The sequence below is a fragment of the Haliotis cracherodii genome, unplaced genomic scaffold (assembly GCF_022045235.1).
Source record: "Haliotis cracherodii isolate W230 unplaced genomic scaffold, xgHalCrac1.p SCAF_11, whole genome shotgun sequence".
Classification (NCBI taxonomy): Eukaryota; Metazoa; Mollusca; class Gastropoda; order Lepetellida; family Haliotidae; genus Haliotis; species Haliotis cracherodii.
The window spans coordinates 20,936,042-20,961,533 of NW_027266266.1; the positions used below are offsets into that span (position 1 = coordinate 20,936,042).

At 40.5% G+C, this 25,492-nt stretch overlaps 1 protein-coding gene across 1 annotated transcript; it reads left to right on the forward strand.

Annotated features, from left to right (window-relative positions):
* Nucleotides 1-3,136: 3,136 nt before the first annotated feature.
* Nucleotides 3,137-25,165, forward strand: LOC139455553 (uncharacterized). Its single transcript, XM_071237105.1, has 19 exons — nucleotides 3,137-3,199; nucleotides 4,037-4,175; nucleotides 5,141-5,401; nucleotides 6,319-6,453; nucleotides 7,969-8,098; nucleotides 10,027-10,126; nucleotides 11,511-11,619; nucleotides 13,314-13,406; nucleotides 15,240-15,385; nucleotides 16,279-16,347; nucleotides 17,346-17,430; nucleotides 19,035-19,140; nucleotides 19,953-20,015; nucleotides 20,170-20,260; nucleotides 21,185-21,280; nucleotides 22,407-22,450; nucleotides 22,940-23,106; nucleotides 24,615-24,706; nucleotides 24,996-25,165. The coding sequence occupies exons 1-19, from the start codon at nucleotides 3,137-3,139 to the stop codon at nucleotides 25,140-25,142; spliced, it is 2,136 nt and encodes a 711-aa protein (XP_071093206.1). The 3' UTR covers nucleotides 25,143-25,165.
* Nucleotides 25,166-25,492: the final 327 nt, after the last annotated feature.

The window sequence follows — 25,492 nt, forward strand, 5'->3', positions numbered from 1 at the left end:
CGCGAACGCTGATTGGTCTATTAATTTCCTACACAACAAACCTGGTTCCCGGTCTCAGTTGCGCTACGCTACATTGTATATTGCTCCCCCAAATGTTAACTCTACACCGTTGTGCGGGTATCGTTTCTAAAATGATATATCAAAGATAATAAAAAATTCTTTACTTGTTGATAAAAATTGTAATTTCTTCTCTAAACATCTATGAAGATATAAAGGTTTGCTACGGTAGATAAACCAGGTATCACAGTTAGTTAAAGGTTTTGCAGTCGTACAGACATGTTGTGAACATAGAGATCATAAATATTTTGAGTAAACATACTTTATCTAATGAGATACTAGTTTTACGAACCAGAATATTTATAGTTTGGTTTTGTTGAACCAATTAAAATCAAAACATAATTTCCCCTATTAAAATACTTCGAAACTTCTGGTAAAACAAAATTTGCGAACTTTCTGTAAGAGAGCAAGCAATCTGAAACAAGCCTTTATTTTCCGCGTCGTGATTTACATGCAAAGTATATCACGCGTTGTAGTGGAATATATGTAATGTTATTGCAAAGAATTATGGTATGTTGTTTGTAGAGCTGTTATTATGCAATCCATCCCTTCAGAGAATTGTTCTAAAGGAAATAGGTTTTTATTTACAAATACCAATACATTTTCCTGCATAAAAGCCTACTAAATGAGAAATGAAATGTGTTAATATATTTGTGGTAGCAATGTGTTTGCACAATAGTATTTTGATTAAACTTCACGTTTTTATGTACAGATATTAATCTTTAAAGGGGCACTGATCTAACGCAATTCCCCGGGACTGGTTGTTGCCTTTGTTATTGTTTTTTCCCAGTGAGTACCCGGATGTATAGCAGAAATCTAGACTAGTTCGCGACCTCTGCTGCGCCATTCGTAAGCGCATTAGTCACTTTTATGGGTAGTAATAAGGGCGAATGGTCACATTGATCAACAAAATGAAATACAGTTTTCGAGATAATAAGGAAATGTAGGCATCTTTGTGGGCAGCATCGGTAATGGTGACGAAGTTTTGATAAGTCACTTGCTTGGTAATTTTGCGATTTTCGTTTACACTATTTTGACTTGCAACACAAAGTAAATATTTCACCTGAGCATTGCTTTTTTTTATTGTGTGTATATTTTTTACTGTCAAATGTGTAACAAATTTATTAAACGTCTAAAAATTCAGTTATTTTACGAAGTGACTGAAAAACATTTCCATCTGTATTATTATGATAACGAATTCCAAACATTTTGATGTTTAATGTAATCACCAAGAGACTGAAAATGTTACGTTGAAAAGTACATTTCTATGTTGTTTGGCTTCTAATCCTACATAATAATCTGTTGTGATGTTTGTAGGCCCTTTTGATAGTCTTAATCAATCTGGACAGATTTTTTAGTCAAAATGACTGAATTATTTACACATTTTATAATTGCCTGAGAGAATCACATTTTACAAATTGATGGTAATATATACACGCTTACAAAGGAAATGACCTGTGAAAACAACGTCTATCGCTCATTGAAGAATTTCCCAACCAAGACGTAGAGAAACAAGGACGAATCGGTTCAAATGAAGGAAAACAAAATGCAAATATCATAATTACAACCTACCAAATTTATGTGTATAAATTTTAGGCAGCTTCCTTGTTCGAGGAATGTATCCGTGAATATCCACACAAAGGAACAATATCCCATTCGTCTGCAGCTGTACAAAGAAACTTATTCGATGTCACGTGTCTCAGTAACAATCAAATATTTTAAAAGATAAATATCGTTTCGGGATATTATAACCCGTGTTCGTTTCTCAACTGATCACTTGGATTGTTTCAGGTATTTTACATAGGTGTCAAGTCTCAATGGTCGGCTGAGAAAGCCCACGTGACAACTATTTTCATAACGTCCACGGTTCCTAAAAAATCCATTGAGTGATAGATAACAATGATCAATCAACGTATTATCAGTTAACCCTTTGAACAAAGTATGTTGTTTTTACATCAGCACTTCACGCCATGATATGAGTGTATTCCCTTTGTTTTAGTAAACCTAGACATGTAAACACTCACTCTTGACATATCCACTGTGCAAGATAACTGTGATTAATCAATCAACGTATTTTCTGTTAATCCTTTGATGACTAGGAACGATCCGTTGATTTACACAAAAAAGTAAATCAACTGATCATTTACCTCTTGCTGGGCTGCCACGTGCATATTACATAACACACATTTCACCTCACTTCAAACCTGGATTTAGATTGAATAATTACCCCAGACACAATATATGCCAAATGGGAACCTTTGTCAGGTAATCTAAGTGGTGCTACCACTAATTGTACCTGTAATAAATTCATTAACTGAGCATCAAGTGAATGACGACAAATACACAAGTGTAGGGTTATACGAGAAAACGTGGATGACAACAAGGGAGTAGTAATCGTATTATCGACGTAAGCCGAAATCCGAAAAAGCTTTCACTGCATGGATACTTTTTTTAGTATTAAACTATAACCATCTGGGGTATTTCCAAATGACGACATCCGATGAGCTCCGCTGTTCTTTTTGTCTGTTTGTTTAGGCTGAAGAAATTAATTAACATGCGCCCTTTGTCGAAATCTTAATAGATCACAGTTAACCAATCAGTGTTTATGCAAAAATGCGTAAAACAAATATTGCCTCCAGCCTCCAAGTTTATTTAGCTGTCCTTGCAGACGGTAGCCCAGTCTCTGGTCACGCTCAGTTGCGTTGCGTATCATCCGGGTACTGGCGGGGGAAAAAACAATAACAAAGGCAACAACCAGTCCGGGGAATTGCGTTAGATCAGTGCCCCTTTAATGTGTTCCAGGATAATGAAAGTATCATTAAAAAATGAGTTTTGTCCAGTTTCAATGCCTACATATAGATTCCTATGTAGTTATGCCGAATTAAAATCAAATGTACACCAAGAAATGTGCATTTAACATTCGAAAGATAATAAATCGTTAATGAATGCTGGACACTTTTGCGTTTTGTGTGCGTTCCTTCAGCTTATAGAAGGCATTAACTGATTGGACAGAAATTAGGCACTGGCCAATAATAACTAGCCTTACAAATAGACCCTTGGTATCGAAGTTGTTTACAATATGGCGACCAAAGGCTACCCGAAGTGGTTGCTGGATTGTAAAGAAGACATAACAAAGTCAAAGGCAAGTCTCTTTTTTCTCAGACATGGTATTAGAAGAGAAATGAGATCCAGGAAAAATACCTAAATCGCTAGATTACGATAATTAGGACCGGTTGGGATATTATTCATTTATAAATGTTTTTGTGCCTTGAATGTCAATGGAATTTATAATTCTTATCCATAAAATTGTGTCTATCTTGTCTTTATATTTCTTTGAATGATTTTATGAATTATATATTAAATAGGGCTGGGGCTGGTAGCTCGGTCGAGTGGGTACTGAGAAGTACCCGGGTACCCACAGGACTACCCGCACCCGTGGTTAGTCATGTGATATATTGTTTAATGACAAAAATTATCTGGAACTCTATATGGTTACACACGGACGTACGTCTTTGGGTTACACTACAAGTCACTAATGTTTGCATTTCTTTCTGACTATGCACCCATTCTTTCTGACTTTTCATATAGTTAAATAAAAGATATAACTTAAGTCAACTTCAGTGTGTGCATGACCAGATTGTTTAATACATGTATCTTAATACGTTTTGCCAGGGCTATGGTAAACAAAATTCCCAATTGGACATTTTGTACCTATCTCTTAGGACCTACAATGGGTACACGGGTAGGGTCGGGTAGTAGCGGGGTGGGTACCCGGGTAGGGTCGGGTAATAGGGGAATGGGTACTCGGGTAGGGTCATGTAATAGGGGGGTGGGTACCCGGGTAGGGTCATGTAATAGGGGGATGGGTGACTCGTCCCAGCCCTAATATTAAAACCATGGTTATTATTAAAGACATCGCTTAAATTGTTGTTGACGTTCGTGTTCATGGAATTATGAATGTGAACATTTCTTAATCCAGGAATGGAATGCATTTCTTCATGAACTCCATGATGCAATTCAGCAGCAGCTCACAGAAAGCCATGTTCAGTATTTTACTGACCTCTCTGAAGCGGAAAAGGAACTCTTTATGGAAAGGGCTACCAAGGCCATTGAAGGAGGTAGGAACAGCCTTATAAATTTGTTATTCTAAGACAAGTACCAAGGACTAGTGGAAACTTTATTTCGCTAGTCCTCAGAGTTTGTATATAGTTCTGCTTGAACAAGACTTTGTTTACATTTTCTGTCAGTTTGATTCTGTTCCAATTTGTGGCAAAATTAAAGCATTGAGAACTGATTAAGATGCTATTATACTCAATGAGTTACACAATTGTTATTTTACTTGTTCTTAGTACAATTTAGTAGTCTCAGGCTAGCATGGATTTCGAAGGCTTTATGAACAGATGTGCATAGAAAACATATCCATGCAGCTCTTTCACTCAGTGGCATCGGGTATTTGGTTTGTGGTATTTAATAAATTACTGCATGGAAGTTTTTCTAGTCTAATCTGTAATCTGTAGGTCTAATCTGTAATTATGCATTAGTATGGATAAATTACTAAGATAATATCACCAACAGATACTTCTACCCATCAAAAGCCTTTGATGACTAAATTATCTCATTCTCATCTGGGCTAGAATAGGTCTTCAGCAACCCATCCTTGTCCTAGGAGGCAACTAACGGGATCAGGTGGTCAGGCTCACTGACTTGGTTTATACATGTCATCGTTAGATGCATCTCAATTGTCCGGATCGATGCTCATGATGCTAATCACTTCACTGTCTGCTCCAGACTCAATTTTTTACAGACCACTATCATATAGCTGGAATATTGCTGAGTGCAGAGTTAACAAATAAACAAACAAACAAAACAAGAATTCTCATTGAAAACGACTCTTAGGTCTGAGGCTGGACTTGGAAAGCACTTGGTACCCAGAATTAAATCTCAGATGCAACCTTACTGCAACTGGTGTGACATACCACTTCCATGTCTGGATTGACGTTCACCTTATCAGACTCTTCGTTTAACTCTTATGAAATCCATAATTTAACTGTAATATTTGTCAACACTTTTTTCCAAACTTCAGGATCAGTATTTGCTGCCCTATCCAGGAAGGTATCTTCCATGACAGATCAGCATCTAAATGAAGATGTCGCTAAACAGCTGATGGATGACTTCCCGCTCTCAACAAAGTCTGACCTTGTTATCGATTCCGCAGAGGAAGGTGCTCTTAGTCTATTGCGTCGCTGGCCCGAGATGAAGGCAAAGCTACATGTCTGTTTCAATCAACCTCTGCCAGAGGCAATTAGGCAGCTTGCTTGGAGACTGTACCTTAATAATCCTAAGTGTATGTATTTCATTGATAGATTTTTATCATCCAGTCGTAAGCTATTAAAGGGAGGTAAGTAGGATTCTCAAGAAAGAATCTGGGAAGGGGACTAAAAACATCACAGCCTTAGTATGTTTTGGGCGGATAATGAGACAAGGCAAACCTTTTGGGAGAATCTTTAAAATCTAAGCAGTGTTTTTTGTTGTTGTTAAAATAGTATTTAAACTTTTGTACATTTAATTACATACTCCATTGCTGTCACTGTATGGGGTATACATGAAATAAAGAAACTTTTGGGAGGGCCATTTTTCAGTATGTTCATCAGTGCATCCCCCATATGTTAAATTAACAGTCCATTGCCATTTTTTATATTTTAATGTCAGAATTTCCAATTATATTTCCACTTTAACTTCCAATAAGAACAAATAACCCCCTTTTAATCCACTTGACGTGACCTGTGAAGATCCGGGGTAGAAAAGGTCTTCAGCAACTCATGCTTGCCGTTAAAGGTGACTATGTTTGTTGTAAGAGGCGACTAACCGGATTGAGTGGTCAGACTTCTGACTTGGTTGATGCATGTCATCGTGTCCCAATTGCGCGGATCGATGCTCATGATATCAATCACTGGATTGTCTGGTCCAGACTCGATTATTTACAGACCGCCGTCATATAGCTGGTATATTGCTGAGTGTGGCGTTAAATAACAAACAAACAAACAAAATACCATGACGTCAGTATGTAGAGATTTCTGTATTCGTTATGAATCATAGGATAGGTGTTATGTCCTTTGTAAATATGCTGACCATCCAAAGGTAAACGTCTGAAATGTATCATGTATGGTTTAGAATGAACAGGGTCCTGACTGACAGGGTTTCATTGTTTGCTACTAAGCATCCACCTCTTGTGTATCATGTGTCATGCAACTGTTTTTTCAGTGCGGAAAGAGTACATAGATATTCTTAACAGAGATCCTCGCACTGCTATATCCCCCGATGACCTCGAGATCTCACAGAAATGTGAGCAGTTGTTGGCATCTGAGTCAACATTTGCAGACATCCAAGGGTCTGTCGGTGAGTTCTGTGGTCTGTGTCTTTAGGGGACTGATTAGAGGTCAAACAGTACACTGTGTCACACCATGGTATGTTCACAGTATTAGGGCTCTGATGGGTTTAAAAAATGGACTTCAGCACCTGTGTCTCAAAACGCAACCCGAACTTGAGTACCCTATTTCAGAGGTAATATGCCACACAATCAACATTTTGTCTAGTTTTTGTAGCATCATTTAAGTTTAAGTGCAGGTATACACTACCATTTCCCTGAAGCACATGTTAGAGAAGTGAAGTTGTGAGTTGTGCTACTAAGGCCAAACTTGAGTAACCAACTCGAATAGCGACTCGTGCCTCTCTCATGGCCATTTTTGCGACCGGGTTCCGTCTTAGTGCAAATGGGCATACCTAAAACAATTGTCAACGCATTGCGTTATGGTTCACAAATATTTCCCCATATATTATATATATTTCAGATGCAATTCAAAGCACATCTAGACATGCAGAATTATACAGTATGATTGAACACATTTAACTGTGTCTTGGGTATATTTTTTGATGCAAGACATATAAAATCAAAAATTATTTCTGAGGGATTCTATGATGAAGAACTTGAAATCATACGCACATTCTGATTGGTTTGTTGTATTTTCGCACATAACATTGATCGATAGGGGGACGAGTCTTCTTGTAGGTTATGGAAAGGGGGGAGTTGTGACGATTGACTTGAGTTTCTGACAAGGGGAGATAAATCACAGACAGACACCTTACATATAAACCCAATCCCATCAAAATCAGATCTTAGATCTCGCTACAACTAAACAAAGATCTGAGCACATCCCAATTCGGGTCACATCAGACCGACCTTTCACAAACTCTGACCGACCAATGGAATTACTGACAAGAAGTCGACATTAGCCAATCAGAAGGCAGCTTTCTCGTGTTTTACGACACTAGTATCAAACTGGCACCTATGCTTTGAAACATATTTTGACAAATTTGCGATTACAAATTTGAAAACTGAACAAATTAACATTACGGAATGGTGAATAGATGGTCTAGATTGTATGGATTCAGTCATAAAGCCACAAACTGTCTTTCTGAATATACCTTGTTAAATTTTTTCAAGGTTGCATGATTAGAAATCACATTCCCACTGTCACGTTTCTGATCTGGTAAACCACGCCCTGGTTGGTCAGATGAAGGGTCTTTCTGAATTGACCCATAATGAGATGTCCCCAGGTCTTTGTTTAGCGGTAGCAACTTCTAAGATCTGATTTTAATGCGATTGCATATGAACCTATCATATTTTTTAGTTCACTTCATGACTAAAATTGGGTCACTAACAGGTTCACAAATGAATGCACCCTCACTCATACACTATTAAACCACAGACTTGTATAACGGTTATATAGGTCCGTGATCAAACAAACTGAATGAAAACAAAAGAAATGCTGAATCAATATGGCTCATCAACGTTGATATTCAAAAAAAAGAAAAAAAAGAAATGGCAGCAATGCATCTCTATTTTCTATGCAGGGGCATTCTATGCTATGAAGGCAGTGTTGTCGTACCACCATGCTCGGCAGGAAACACATCAACGTTTACAGGACACAGACCACTTTCTGGCAGTGCCGTTCGTACAAGTGGCTTCAAGCACTCTGTCCAGGTAAGACATGGGGATAACCCATGAAGATCCGGGTGGGAATAGGTCTTCAGCAACCCATGCTTGTCGTAAGAGGCGACTATAATTGTCATAAGAGGCGACTAAAAGGATCTGGCGGTTAGGCTCGTTGACTTGATTGATGCATGTCATCGTATCCCAATTGCGGGATCAATGCTCATGATGTCAATCACTGGATTGTCTGGTCTAGACTTGATTATTTCCATTATATAGCTGGAATATTGCTGAGTGTGGTGTTAAACAAAAAAGAATTAAAAAAACCATGGTGATATCACAAATCTTAAACTGATTTTGTAACAGGCAAGTGACAAGTGTCCAGATGTGTTATATCTTCCTTCTATTTTAATAAATACCCTGGACCCATTCTCCACCAAAACTTCATTTCAAATCTGCATCAAATGTCACCATGCTAAGAATTGCCATGCAGTCATGTTACCTGTTCTACCAGGATTGAAACAAATGGCGATATCACCAGTACTTGACTTTATTTGTTGTGTACCATCTCAAACACTACTGGGAGCACTTGATAGCATGACTGACTGAGTATGGTTTTACGCTGCTTTATCAATATTCCAGCAATATAACGGCGGGGGACACCAGAAATGGTCTTCACACATTGTACCCATGTCGGGAATCGAACCCAGGTCTTCGGCGTGACGAGCGAATGCTTTAACCACTAGGCTACCTGACCGCCCCCTTGATAGCATGAAGATTTCCCTGTTGCAGTCACCATTGTCATGAAGATATTAGGGCTGGGACGGGTAACTAGGGTACTAGGGTTGGGTGGGTCCTCAGCAGGACCCGGGTACCCACAGGACTACTTGGACACGTGGTTAGTCACGTGATATATTGTTTAAATACAATAACAATAAAAGTCACTTATATTTGCATTTCTTTCTGACTTTGCATGTGTTGTTTCTGACTTTTATACGTTTGGTAACGATATAACTTCACTCGACTTCAGTGTAGGCATGATCTGATGGTTTTATATGTGTATCTAAATAGCTTTTGCCAGGGCTCAGGTAAAACAATTCCCATTCGGACAATATGTAACTCTTGAGACCTACAATGGGTACCCGGGTCGGGTCAGGTCGGGTCGGGTCGGGTCAGGTCGGGTCGGGTCGGGTGAGGTCAGGTCGGGTCGGGTAATATGGCATTGGGTACCCAGGTAGTAAATTTGAGCTCGTTCCATCTCTAGAAGATGTGGCATGTAGCTACTTACCTGAAGAACATTATTCATGACATGTAGTCGTTTGGATAGCTACTTTGTTGCTACTTCCTGCCCCTTCATTCACCTGATAAATGGGAAAGAATTTAAGTATCCATGAAACGTTGTGTATTTGTAGTAAAGAAGTTGTTATCCATAAAACTGCTTCAAAGTATACTTTTCATTTTGAAAAAGCTGTCTTGGTACTTTCCAGAAATAAAGTGTTTGTTCTCAGTTGAATGTCCAGTCTTGTTCACTGACTTGTCAAAGTTTACATACTTTAAAACAACACCTTTACATGATGTATCTGGGGGATGGGGGTAGTTTAGTGATGAAAGCATTCACTCGTCCTGCCGAAGACCCGGGTTCGATGTACATGGCTACAATGTGTGAAGCCCATTTCTGGTGTTCTCTGCCTTGATATTGCTGGAATATTGCTAAAAGTGGCGTAAAACCATACTCACTCCATACTCTACAAGATCTAAGTTTTGTTGAGTTATTCGATGCCTGGAAATTTCATTTAGAACTAATGGCTAGCAAAATCATGCATATTGATTTAGTTATTAACACAAAGCAGAGAGCATCTTCACACCCTGTTCAACACAAAAGAAACTCTCTCCCCAGCAAAGCAAAATATATTTTCGCACCCTACTCCAGAAACAAGAGTTGTCTGTTGTCCATTGTATGATTGTGAACCTACTTGCAGACGTGAGCCTGCGTCTGGTCGTCTGGTCGCCCAGCTGGTGGAGGAGTTCCTCACGTACATGGCGTCTCGGCCAGGATTCATGGTTGATTCCGGATCCCAGGTATGCAGCATGCTGCTGTGCTTGTGTTCAGTGTACAAGTCAGTCTGTCATGTACAGTCAAGTCCCGTTAATCCGACATTGTTGGTTGCATATGATTATGTCGGATTAACGAGTATGTCGGATAAACGAAATTTGGTATTATCAACGTTCGTGATCGAAAATTTGACAACTACACGATAGATAACGATTCAAACATGTTGTAATAAAAAAGGAAAAAGGAAATATTCATATTGTTATGTTACATTGTTCGCGGAATATGTTTTCTAATCATGCAACCTCTAAAGTTTAACACAAAACACATCTCTGCAGCCGTTTAAATATGCAGCTACTCGCCGACTCCTCTCGCATCAAAACACGGGGCTATGTACTCGCGGGCAGATGACCATGGAGTACGCTGATCATCGTGTCGGATTAACGAGACTGATTAATGAGTGATTTCAGCAAATCGTTGCAAATTAGGTGTGTCGGAGTCGGAGTGCGAGACTGTCGGATAAACGGGTCTAAACAGCACTGATTCCCATCATTTGTGTCGGATAAAGCCGATTGTCGGATTAACAAGTGTCGGATAAACGAGACTTGACTGTATTTGGGTACTGTCCATGCATATGCAGCACTAGAAATGGGCGCTAGTCCTGTCGTCCTTACAAAACTGCCAAATAGTAAAGGTATCCTAAGGACTAGTAGAAATTGGCCCATTCTAAGGGTTTTGCTATATGTTATCATCATAAAGAAGGTGGGCAAAAACTGTTAGTTTCTAACCCAGATATGTCTAGTACATCTATCAACGGTGTGAAGCAAGACATAGACGTAGGTCACATCATCAAATGCACATGAGCATCGATCCACAATGGGGATACCATGACATGCATCAACCAAGTCAGCAAGCCCGTTAGTTGCCTCTTATGACAAGCAATGTCGCCTTTTTCGGCAAGCATGGGTTGCTGAATACCTATTCTACCCTGGATCTTCACAGGTCTGGAGTCGTAGGGGTCAGATGACCAACACAACAGTACATGCTCAGACTAGCTAACATGATCTACGCTGCACATTGCATATCAGAGTTGGAAAAAAGATTTATATAAAGCAGTTGTTTATGATCCATAGTGTAATCTTGAATGCAATGTTAATCTCCATGTTGTGAAGCATGTTGTGAGTGAGCGTGTGTGTTTAAACCCTTGCCTTGAGCGAAGCAGCTTTGTGAAACCCATGAGCAAGGGTATGGTGCAGACAAACCAAGCAGGCTTTGAACCCACAATCATAGGTTTCTGTCAAACTTAAAGTAGGCAACTCTACACAGCGAACAGTGATGCCTTAGACAACTGGGACACTCATGCTACTGAAATATTTTTGAAATAATGTTTTTCTTCATAATGTTTTTTTGAAGGAACACGCTGATGAAGTGAAAGGATTTGTGGATAAGGTGTCCAAACATTTACAGAAGTTATATCCTGAAGTGAGCAAAACAATTGCCAAGAACTGTCTTCCGTCTAAAGGTTTGTGTCATGGCAACATCAGCAACATCCTGTTATATAAAAGGACAATTCAGTTCTGTTTCTGAATCTTTTACTTGATATATACTGAACAAAACAAGTTAGGGAGCATGAATGCAGAATGGTACACATTTAAAGAAACTTAATCTTCACTACAAAAAGATATCCCCAAAAATATTTGTGATCCCTAACTTTTTTCTGTTCAGTATATGTTCGACTGCCCCCTGTGATTTGAGTGAAATTTTAGTACCTCGTTCACATATTCAAAATGTGACCTTGTAATCTGTTGTCTATATTCTTCATAACGGATGGCTCAGTAGTTGAAGGTCATATAGTCCCTGTGAAGATCCGGGTTATAATTGGTCTTCAGCAACCCATGTTTGCCGTAAGAGGCGACTAGCGGGATCATGGGGCCTGGCTCGCTGACTTGATGCGCATCCTGCACCAATTGCATAGATCGATGCTCAGGATGTCAGTCTCTGGATTGCCTGGTCAAGACAGAATTATTTACAGACTGCTGTCATATAGCTGTAACATTGCTGAGTGTGGCGTTTAACAAAAATATATAAAGAATAATCTAAGGTGATGGACATTTCTGTGTCCCTTGTCAAAAGGGATCTGCTGGTAGAGTTTGAAATCGTGAAACCAAGTGGGATCTGCTGGTTGGGTTTAAAATTGTGAAACCAAGTGGGATCTGCTGGTTGAGTTTAAAATCGTGAAACCAAGTGGGATCTGCTGGTTGAGTTTAAAATCGTGAAACCATGTGGGATCTGCTGGTTGAGTTTAAAATCGTGAAACCAAGTGGGATCTGCTGGTTGAGTTTAAAATCGTGAAACCAATTGGGATCTGCTGGTAGAGTTTAAAATCGTGAAACCAAGTGACTCTTGGCTTGTGATTCTTGAAAAGTCATTATGCTTGCCGTAAAAGGTGACTATGCTTGTCGTAAGAGGCGACTAACAGGATCGGGTGGTCAGGCTTGCTGACTTGGTTGATGCATGTCATCGATCCCAATTGCGTGGATCGATGCTCATGATATTAATCACTGGATTGTCTGGTCCAGACTCGATTATTTACAGACCGCCGTCAAATAGCTGGACTATTGCTGAGTGCGGCGTTAAACAACCAACCAACCAACCAACCATGAAAGGTCATGACCTGTGTCACTGTGGGTTTTCCTCTCACATTGAGCTGTCATGTCATTGCTTTATCTCAACTTTTAAACTTATATTGACCAAGTTTAATTGTTATGATCTGTTCGTTTCCCTGAATTCGCTGAAGGGAAACGATGTATTTTTTTTCGGTTGGAAGACAAACACATTTTAATTGTAATTGTAGGGATTGTGTGTGCGCTGGTGACGTGCTTCATTTTCATTCGCTTTATAGACGGGGTATATGAATTAGCATCGATTTTAAAGGCTTGCACAGGGGGGGTTGTCTCATACGTGGGGTTGCTTTATAGACAGCGATATACGGCAATTGTGTCAGGTCCTTCTGATGGTTTGAGTTGCTCTGATTATGACCCTTAGTTTGTCAGCACCAGACCTGTGCTTGCATGGGTTATCATCAATGGTCAATATGTTTGACCCCCGACAGTAAGCTGACACACCCTAGGCCCTTTAGCTGAAGTGCTGTTCACAGCAGTGTCAAAGCCAACACAATCACTCACTCTTCTAAACTTCTCCAATCCCTGATCTCAGAGAAGATTGTGGCGACGGAGAAAGGCTCGCAGGTGTTGCTGATGGAGGGGTTGACGGAGTTGGTGCGGCCGCTCATCAGGACCATGTTTGTCGGTGAGTCATGCAGCAATAGTTGTTTGTTGGTGAGTCATGGAGCAATAGTTGTCTGTCGGTGAGTCATGGAGCAATAGTTGTTTGTCAGTGAGTCATGGAGCAATAGTTGTACGAAGTCCGGGAGTTCGGGGGGCTTTTACTCTTGTCCCTCCAGTATGTCCCAATACCTTCCTAGGCTAAAAGAAATAATAGTCTTGGTTCTCAGGCATCGCCCGCATCATAAAGTTCGCTGCACGTTTCATTTTTATTTCCATTTTAAATTTATTTTTTTTTAAATCCTTAAATATTGCAAGTCCAATGGTAGTCAAATACTGTATTCCTGTATTTTAGTCATCGAGGAATACATTTATGTAGGGAGGACCTTTCCCACAGCTGTTTATTTGGTAACATACTAGTTTGAACAACAAAAAAACAACAAAAAACACTGCCTGCCCGCATTTAATTTTCAAAAGCCATTGCCTGAGAACCAATTATTTTATTCTTTTTAGCCTTATATTCTAGTGTGTATTGTCAAGCTCTCCCACCAAGCACTGCATTACAGGCACAGAGACAGACACAGACTCAGAGACACGCATGCACGCACGCACCCACGCACGCACGCACACACTCACATAAACGCATGCACAAGATTGCTTTGAGATTCCAGTTGATTGGGAAAATACAACTACTACCATCACCATGGTTACACTGTGGACCCATTTAAAAATATTAGATAGAAATACGACTTAACAAACAAAACAACTGATGGGAAGATAAACAACTTGGTGTTGCATCATCACTTATCCCAACTCCCTGCAGTATTGTAGACAGGAGTTTTGAGTGATAGCAGCTGTATACAGAGCCCTGGGAATAAGATAATCATGTGAGGAGCTTGTAGATCAGGCATCGCAATAAAGTTGCATTAGTTATCTCCCTTTTTGTTCAGGAATATTTGCAGGCGGCCAATAATAGATGACTTATTTTCGACTGTCATATTGCTGAAACTGTCAAAATATCTTTCAGTCATAGTCCCAGGTTGTATGTTAAATAGTCAGTAAATGTATCTTATTATATGTGAATGTGAAATCTCATGAAACAGATCTTTTCCTCTGATATGATACCAGTCTGCATTTAGATCTCACAACAACTCCATAGGAGGTCATATCATGTGAACTTTAGGATTAGTCAAGCATCACCGGGGCTTAAAATTCTCTGTATTGAGCAAAGCATTCAGACAAGCATTCAGGCAAGCATATCTGATGCCTGTATTAGAAAATGAATATAGTCAGAGAGCATAAAGTAGATTGTATGTTTTTTGATAATATCAAGGAAATATGAATTCATAATGCTGTGCTAATATTCAGGTGAACCTTGAGTGAACTTTGACTGTCCAATCTAAATGAAGGATCCATGGGATCTTTAGCCAATCAGATGTCAGCTTTCTAAAATGATTCTATTTCATTTCTTTACCACCTTAATTTGGAAATGTTAGCTAAAGAAATCTGCCACACAACACAAACATAGCGTCTATGGTACGCCTTTATAGGTGTAGATGCCATCGCAAACAGAAATGACACGATGTATAAAACATGCATGTCAATATTATTGTACAGGTTTTTGTTTAGGCATTGAGAGTTCATGTTTGAGATACAGAAAGCAGACATACTAGTCCTGAATGCTTCGGTCACTTGTGCTGAGATTTTAGAAGCCCTGATGCTGATTGGCCGATTAGAATGTTTACCTGATGAGACATATAGAAGTGTCCTCAGATCTTGACGGGGACAGGTATCCTATCGGACTAAACAACTGTGTAGATGTGCACATGTAAATAGCATGACACCATTGCATGCCCAGGCTACCTCCAGATGGATGCGTTGCTGTATGTGTGGGACCAGTATGTGATCGGCATGGACGCGGCAGGGTTTTCCACGGAATGGCTGGCTGTTGTCACTGCCACACTACTGGGTTTAATGGCGGATAAACTCAAGGAGGCCAAATCGGTGAGCTTCTTGTTAACCATATTGTTACAGTTGCATCTAGCTAGCTTCAAGCAAGTGCAGTCAATTTGTTGTCATACTTGTGCCCTTAATTAGGAACAGGGGTAATCTTGATTCTCAGGCACTGTATCTTTGATAAGCAAGTGACTCCACGGGAAGGCCAGATTAGAATGCTCCCCTGCAGCCTCTGTTGTTCGTTAGGTTTGACTTAATGGATCAGACTCGGTGACTTGGTTGATGCATGTCATCGTACCCGATGATGTAGATCGTAGCTCACAATATCGATCACTGGTCGCTGTCATATCACTTGAATACTGCCCTGTGTGGCATTAAACAACAACCAACAGTATCCAGTGTATCATATGTCCATTCTGGCCTGTGAAGATCCGGGGTAAAATAGATCTTCAGCAACCCATGCTTGCCATAAAAGGCGACTATGCTTGTCGTAAGAGGCGACTAACAAGATCGGGTGGTCAGGCTCGCTTACTTGGTTGATGCATGTCATCGATCCCAATTGCGTGGATCGATGATCATATTGTCAATCACTGGATTGTCTGATCCGGACTCGATTACTTACAAACCGCCATCATATAGCTGGAATATTGCTGAATGCGGCGTTAAACAAACAAACAAACAAACAAACTATGTCCATTCTATTTTAGTTTTGGCCTCGACCCATTTACCAACCTAGCTTCAGTTTTGGTTGTAGTTGAAGATGTGATGTTGGTTGTGTATTGAAGATGTGGTGTTGGTTGTAGTTGGAGATGTCATGTTGGTTGTAGTTGAAGATGTCATGTTGGTTGTAGTTGAAGATGTCATGTTGGTTTTAGTGAAAGATGCCCTGATGGTTGTTGTTAAACATTTATGTGCTCATGTTCATTATATTTTCATTCTAGTCCACATCCATGGCAAATGCCCTGGTGAAGGAATGTCCACGGCTGACTGTTGCACAGCTCCAGTACGAGGTATGGTGCTCCGATAGGGAGGTGATCATAGGGCCTGAAGCTCACCCTTACTCAATACAGATAATAGAGATCGTTTACTAAATATCGAACAATTATTGATAAATATTGGAGAAGTGTCTCTGAGCATGTATGCAATAAGAGTTTCACTCCTCTGAGTGGTGGCACATTTATTCAGGGATTACTTTGTGGACATTTGAGATATAACAAAACCAGTTACTTTCCATCTTCAGCAATTAACATTTTTATAATAACAAGTGAGTGAGTGAGTGAGTTTGGTTTTACGCCGCTTTTAGCAATATTCAAGCAATAGCACGGCGGGGGACACCAGAAATGGGCTTCACACATTGTACCCATGTCGGGAATCGAACCCGGGTCTTCAGCGTTACAAGCGAACGCTTTAACCACTAGGCCGCCGACCGCCCCTATAATGACAAGACTGTTTTGGTAAATCTAAACTTTATTTCATCACAATAGTATATGTTAGGTATTTTAATACCGATGACACAATTTTCACATCGATAAATACTTCCAATCGATGATAATTCCAATTATCGATCTTTAAAATTACAAAGGAAAAGAACAGATCTCTATAGAGACTTTTAAAGGATTTGGTTCCTAGTTAAAATAACTTGATTTTGAAACAACTTAATAGCAATAGGTTTGAGAAGTATCTGTAGCTGCCAACTCAGGAAGGATTGGTTAGGATACGTCCTACATACTGCTGCCATAGGCTTGTCAGAGTCAGACTCTTTGTTTGTTAGCTAACACTTTTGTTTTATGATGTACGATTACTTAAATAATTAAAAATGGTTTTAGCGGAACGGGAACAGGAACAATGTCTCAGTTTCACACATGGTACAAAGTTACAATGACAAAATAATTCACTTGCTCAAAAGTTTGGGGAAGCTGTCTGAAAACACGAAAATTATATTGTTCTAGCCTTGAATTATCTTTTTCTTGGTTTCAGTGATATTTATTTATCTATTTTGTTTTGTAAGGTGAAGAAACATCACTATCGGGAACTGTACCCCATATTAACACGAAACCAGAAGGCAGCCATGCCTGTCCTTGACCCAACACAAGGTAATCTGATGCTATAGATGTGCCTGACAGTAGCCTGATACTGTAGTCTTCTTGCATGTCCTTGACTCAACACTGAGACCAGAAGGCTTCCATGCCTGACCTTCACCCAACACTAGGCAACGTGTACCACTTGTTACGACTGACCTTCACCCTACACTAGCTAATCGGTTCCAGTATCTATGCCTGACCTTGACCCAACACAAGGTAACCTTCTACAGTAGCCATGTCTGACCCTGACCCAGCAGAAGTAACCTGCTACAGTAGCCATGTCTGACCCTGACCCAACAGAAGTAACCTGCTACTACAGTAACTATGTCTGACCCTGACCCAACACAAGTAACCTTCTACAGTAGCCATGTCTGACCCTGACCCAGCAGAAGTAACCTGCTACAGTAGCCATGTCTGACCCTGACCCAACACAAGTAACCTTCTACAGTAGCCATGTCTGACCCTGACCCAGCAGAAGTAACCTGCTACTACAGTAACCATGTCTGACCCTGACCTAACACAAGGTAACCTGCTACAGTAGCCATGTCTGACCTTGACCCAACACAAGCAACCTGCTACAGTAACCATGTCTGACCCTGACCCAACACACGTAACCTGCTACATTAGCCATGTCTGACCTTGACCCAACACAAGGTGACCTGTTAAAGTAGCCATGTCTGACCTTGACCCAACACAAGGTGACCTATTACAGTAGTGATACCTGACCTTGACCCAACACAAGGTAATCTGTTTTGTTGTCAGTCAGAATTATTTGAGTGCAAATTACTTTAATACACTCAAAAGAAACGTGAATACCATACATGTTAGTTAATATATGAAGAATTCCTCATATTCAAGAGATATTAGATTGGTTTGATGCACAAGCAAACATACTGGTATGTTGTGTGAAGCGATGCTCGTGCATCACATGTGACGTCATAGACCCACGACTCCAGATGCACCATTTGTCTCGTGCAGCGTGTAAAGTTTGGAGATCACATGCAGCAAATCATGATGAGAATATAGACACTCTGTGGTAACACTTGACTGATTGTTAGTTTTATAAATAAGTGGTACACATTGGAAACACCTGTTCTTCATGTACATACTTCTCTATGTGTTTCTATGGTTCCCCTTTTCTTTTGGTAGTGAGTATATAATCCTTAAGGATTGAATGATTTTGTGTTATGAGTTTCCAATATTTGCACATTTCGGCAATACTCAATACTGATTGGTCATTTGAAGCCATATAACGTGACAATGCTTCATTGTTATACGATATGACGTCACCCATTGTTCATGATGTCACAAATTGATTACATTACGTCATTTGAACAGTAGCTTTGCCTTCAGTGAAGTTTTTCTGTAGGGTTGACATTTCATATGTTTTTTCTTCAATTTTTGCTCCTAAAATGCCAATGAGTAATGTATATATAGAATATAGAATAACCTACTGGAAACTTGGATTATCTGCCCCTTGTAATGACTGCTGTAAGTCCCTCACCTTAACATCATTAAGTCACTGTGGACAGAGAATCTGTAATTCCTTGTCGGTCATTGGTTATTCTCTAGATGATGACTTTTTGAGATATTGGGAGTTAAGTGTATGTTTACAGCGGAGCACCCACCATGGCGCCACTGGTACAATGACCTGGTACCCCCCTACACCAAGCCCCAGGACAGACGGAAGGCCAGGGAGGAGCGTGAGGCTGAGAGGGAGAGGTGAGTAGTGGAACTTGGGAAGGGGAGAGGGTGGGGGAGAGGGTGGGGGAGAGGGTGGGGGAGGGGGAGGGGGAGAAGGTCGGTGGGGACACTCAAGGCAGATTCAGGACTTTTTATATGGAAGGCGGGGTATGGTGTGTCCACTTGACAATATAGACAAGTATTTCAATAACATGAAGGTATTACTTGTCAATTTTTGGCCTGTATGTTATTAGGTACACAAAGCCCCCCCCAGCCCTACCCCAAACAGTAAGAACATCATTTCCTACACCTACATTGAAAACACAGTAGGGTTATCACCTAATTCAATATTATTTTAAACATATTTGTGGTAAAAAATACCAAATAATGCAGGAGCCATACAGTGACATACAATCAACTTTTATTTCCAAACACAAATTATTTTCCTATTGTTATGAATTTTTGATTGATTGGTTTGTTGTTTAAGGCCACACTCAGAAATATTGCTGCCATATGACGGCGGTCTGTAAATAATCTAGTCTGGACCAGACAATCCAGTGATTGATATCATGAGCACTGACCCACGCAATTGGGATCGATGACCAAGATGGGGAGCCTGACCACCCGATACCGTTAGTTGCCTCTTATGACAAGCATAGTCACCTTTTAAGGCAAGCATGGGTTGCTGAAGACCTATTCTACCCCGAATCTTCAAAGGTCTAATGCAATGAAGTTTTTTAAGATGAGACCCATCACAATTTGCCTGAAATAATTTCAGTCTTTGATGCCAGGTAGTACCCTGGTGCCTGTCATCTTGATGATACTCACATACTGTTGCATCTTCACTCCAGGTTGCTACAGCAACAGAGAGATGCTGAACAGGCCAAGAAAGACATGGAGGAGAGGGAGAGGAGGTGTGTACACAAATTATTGGTTTTATATCTTTAAGAATTGGTTTACATATCAACCAGAATTAACAACTGTGCAATAACAGTAAAGTTTCGAAACTTGTCATGTGTTGCCAAGTCATTAACTAGTCTGTAAAAGAGGCTGAATGGTGTTTTGTAGGGAGGATGAGGATGAGTTTATGCGAGCTGCAGCAGCTGAAAGAACAAGAGTGGAGCAGGAACGCATTCAGCTGGAGGAGCAGCTGTTTGAGGTGACTCCATGAATCTTAACTATGCTCATAAATGTTCACCTTGTTAAATCTCCTTTTCTATGTATAGGTTTTATCATGCTAATCATAACTTAGATTTCTAAATTGGAATGAAGACTTATGAAAGGACAAGGTATGCTATAAGGATTTAATATAAGAAATTAATTTTTCAAATTATTAAAATGAGGTCTGACACAATACACATGATACATTACTTGTATGCTCACAAGAAGTGTCTTGATCTCACATGAATAATGTCTTGATCTCACACGAATAATGTCTTGATCCCACATGAAAAATATATTGATCTCACACGAATAATGTCTTGATCCCACACGAATAATGTCCTGATCTCACACGAATAATGTCTTGATCCCACACAAATGTCTTGATCTCACACAATTAATGTCTTGATCCCACACGAATAATGTCTTGATCCCACACAAATGTCTTGATCTCACATGAATAATGTCTTGATCTCACACGAATAATGTCTTGATCCCACACGAATAATGTCTTGATCCCACACAAATAATGTCTGGATCCCACACGAATAATGTCCTGATCTCACACGAATAATGTCTTGATCTCACACGAATAATGTTTTGATCTCACACAAATAATGTCTTGATCCCACATGAATAATGTCTTGATTCCACACAAATGTCTTGATCTCACACAAATAATGTCTTGATCCCACACGAATAATGTCTTGATCACACACAAATGTCTTCATCTCACATGAATAATGTCTTGATCTCACACGAATAATGTCTTGATCTCACACGAATAATGTCTTGATCCCACACGAATAATGTCTTGATCCCACATGAATAATGTCTTGATCTCACACAAGAAATCATTGATCTCACATAAGATATCAAGTAATAACCCTCTGACATAACTGTTTTTCTCTGTTGATTCTAGGAGCGACGTCACCGCATGGATGGAGAACGGCACGCCCAAGATGAGATCGAGAGGCTGAAGCTTGAGGTGGAGGCTCTCAAGAGACAACAGAAGCCAGTATGTATTTGACTCTTTGAGGTCATACATTGTAGAAGCCAGTATGTATTTGAGGTCGTACATCGTAGAAACCTCTACACACTTTTGTTCTAAAACTTGTTGTAAAAAAAATTTGATTGAGAAGGTATTATTATTTATCAAGTTGTTTGTAGATTATTTTTTACAAAAGTGTGTGTTTGTGCTGTTCCTTCTACTGTTGTGCCCCCCTCCATTCAAGATATCAAGATATTGTTGGGTACAGGGTATTCATTGCCATGTACACTATTGACATTTAAGCAGAGTATTCCCGATTTAGAGTTATTTAGAATGTAGTGTAGTGGACTGTAGTGTCATCTACATCAAAAGTCTCTACTATCAAGGGTATATTTATGTTCTGTCATGGTTTTCTTTTGCAAAGATTCAAATTTCCAAATCAAGGTGAAATAGAAATCAGCGTGAGAAATTAGCACTAGTCATATTGTCCTTGCCAAACTGCCCAATGGTAAAGGTATCATAAGGTCTAGTAGAAATTTGCCCTTTTTAAGGGTTTGCTATATGTTATCATTATAAGGACTAGTGGACAAAAACTGTTAGTTTCTAACCCTAAGAAACAAAGGTGAATGGTTTAAAAAGCCTGACATCTAATGTCTATGTGTATTCATTCTGACTGGGGGGCACGGGTGGCCCAGTCGTCTAAGGCGCCGCGATTCGCTGTGCAGAGTTGCGTCCCTTGGGCACGCCAGAAACCTATGATTGTGGGTTCGAATCCCGGTTCGCTCCACTTATGTTTCTAAGTTAGTCAGCACCATACCCGTGCTCGTGGGTTTCACCGAAGTGGTAAATGTCCGAGACATGCATCACTTCGGGCTTTCCTCCCACAAAAGCTGACACACCGCGATATAACTGGAATACTGTTAAAAGCGGCGTTAAACCCAACTCACTCACTCACTCACTCATTCTGACTGGGTGGTCAACGTTTGCTATGTGTGCTTTGTCAGATTTTGATGTACAGAGGAATCACATTGTACGAAAAGATTGGATTTGAATGAGATTGGATTCTTGCAGTGGAGGTAACTAGAATGAGGTTTGCAGAATTTGAAGCTGAAACAGTTCTGAAAAATTATTGCTGATCCAATGTTGTTTTCAGAGATCTCCTGCACCCTCCATGTACAGCATTGGTTCATACATGAGGTGAGTTGTTAGGAAAATACTGTTACTAACAGTAATAAATAAAATGTCCGAGTTGAAATGCAGCATGTCACATCCATTAAATCAAGGCATACATTGAAACAAGTATTTTTTCAATTACAGAACTTGTTCATACATGATGTTAGTTGTTAGGAAAATACTCTGTTACTCTAAGTAATTATTAAAATGTCAGAGTTGAAATGCAGCTTGTCACAAACATTAAAATCAAGTAATACATTTGAAAGAAATCTGTTGCAATATACAGCCTTGGTTCATCAATGAGGTGAGTTGTTAGGAAAATACTCTGTTACTAAAAGTAATTATCAAAATGTCAGAGTTGAAATGCAGCTTTTCACATACATTAAAATCAAGGAATAATTGAAACAGATCTGTTTCAATATACAGCATTGGCTCATACATGATGTGAGTTGTTAGGAAAATACTCTGTTACTTAAAGTAATGAAGGAATACATTGAAACAAATCTTTTTCAGCCGAGTCCTTCTACCTCCCCCACCGACTCCTGCCTCCCACGTGTCCTCGCTACCCGTCATACAGGAGGTGTCCCCCCGCACCCCGTCCCGCCAGTTGACCCCCGCAGGGCAGGGGGAGAGGGCGGTGATGGACTTCCTCACCAGGGTCAAGCAGAGCATGGACAGGAGTGAGTGACAGCTTGGACATATCAGAAGCAGAACTAGGAATGTTTTCAGTGGTTGGGAGTAACATTTTGATTTCATAACAGGGGGATAGGGAGTGGTGGGGTAGCCTAGTGGTGACACTGGAGGCCAGGGTTTGATTCCTGACAAAGGTCATGTTATGTGAAGCCCATTTCTGGTGTCCCCTGCTGTGATCTTAGTATGATTGCTGATTGGTAGTATTTCTGAACAGAACATAGTTAATAAAGGAAATAAAGTAAATTGGCACGGCTCCCATGGCCGAAAGCTATGAACACACAATGCCATTTTAGAAAGTGGTCAAATGTAACAAATGTTATATTTGGAATAACACTTTCCGAGTAAAGTACAGATTCTCGTACTTTTTTGGGTGGAGTCCCGTCCAGGATTCGAACCCACTTGTTAGAGTGAGGCTGATTGCTGACTTTGTGTGCTGGTGATTGGGTGCCTCACTCTGGCAGTGTGGGTTCAAATCCCACCCAAAAAAGTATGAGAATCTGTACTTTACTCAGAAAGTGTAATCCCAAATATAACATATGTTACATTTGACCACTTTCTAAAATGGTATTGTGTGTTCATAGCTTTTGGCCATGGGAGCCGTGCCAATTTACTTTATTTCCTTATTAACAATTTGCTGTTCAGAAATACTACCAATTGTCCTGAGAGAAAAGCCAATGATTTTATTTGCCATGTTACAGATTTTGAACAGTTTGTTTTTGTTGCGAAACAGACAGGTTTCCAAACCAGCTGGTGAAGTAAAAAGTCAGAATACTTAAAATAAATGTTTTATAAAACATTGACATGATGATAGTCAATTTGAAAAAAAAAATGTTTCAAAAGACGCTGCACATGCTGCTAAGTATAGCCCCTCGCAGTCACCTGACTGTTGATCCGGAGTCAGACTGTAACCATGCGATTAAAACTCTGTATGTACTCCATCTTCTCGAGGCAAGAGAATTAACTGACTTTAAAAGTCCAGTTTCCACCCTTGTCGAACTAGCCCGGAATACCTGGGCTCGATTGTATCGCCACCAGTGGCTATTACAAGTTATGTCCCTTCCAAGCCTCTCCTATGGACCAGATTCCACCTCTCGTATCACTTGCATTTGCTTCAAACAATATGGCGGCGCCCAGTCAAGACGATCTGATCGATAATCATGATCTATATTGTGATAAAACAGGCCTTGTGAGCACCTTGATTAAAAACATATATATGTTGACAATGAGATGACGGTGTCCATGTTTTGCAAATCCTGCAATCGACCGAAATCTGCACGACAGTTTACAAACCTGATTTCGATTTCGTTGCGTCATTTTGATCGGATGATGCATAGACTGGTTAGTCCAGCCAAAACGTAACTCCATAATACCAGCCTAGTTCGGCAAGGGTGGAAACTGGACTTTTATAGTCAGTTAACTCTCTTGCCTCGGGAAGATGTATGTACTCCTATGCTGAGTGTTCCTGCTATATGCTGTATATCCTGTGTGGTTCCAGTTGCCCATGGCGAGGGAGATGAGAGTCAGGAGCTGGATGAGGAGACCGAGGGCTACATCAGACAGAATGTGGATGACCTCAAGAGAGCTCAGGTAAATGTGAAGGATAAGAGCAAATACTTATTATTTATCAAGAAATATTTCTTTGAACAGCAAGTTTTGCAAAACAACAATAGTAGACAGAAGTGTCAGATATTTCTGAACTCTTGTCCTGATATACTGTCCTTCTATCTGTCAATGGAGGACAGTTCTTGCATGGACACCAGGCAAAACTGAATGAGCAGTATGTGTTTTAAGTACATTGAAGAACTTGCTCAGTATGCCTGCATGTTTTGAAGTACTAACTAATGTTCACATTATTTGTATCTGTTTACTTTGATAGATGGAGGTGTTTGGTCATCGTCTCAATGCTGGGGAGTTTGAGCACATGACTCCACAGAAACAGCAGGAGTCCAGCGACAAGATGATGAAGCTGATACAGAGATGGAGGGAGGACAGACGGGCGCGGGAGCTGGGGGTGCCTCGGTAGTGGGAACAGACGGGCGCGGGAGCTGAGGGTGCCTCGGTAGTGGGAACAGACGGGCGCGGGAGCTGGGGGTGCCTCGGTAGTGGGGACAGACAGGCGCGAGAGCTGGGGGTGCCTGGGTAGTGGGGACAGACGGGCGCGGGAGCTGGGGGTGCCTCGGTAGTGGGAACAGACGAGCGCGGGAGCTGGGGGTGCCTCGGTAGTGGGAACAGACGGACGCGGGAGCTGGGGGTGCCTCGGTAGTGGGGACAGACAGGCGTGAGAGCTGGGGGTGCCTGGGTAGTGGGGACAGACGGGCGCGGGAGCTGGGGGTGCCTCGGTAGTGGGGACAGATGGGCGCGGGAGCTGGGGGT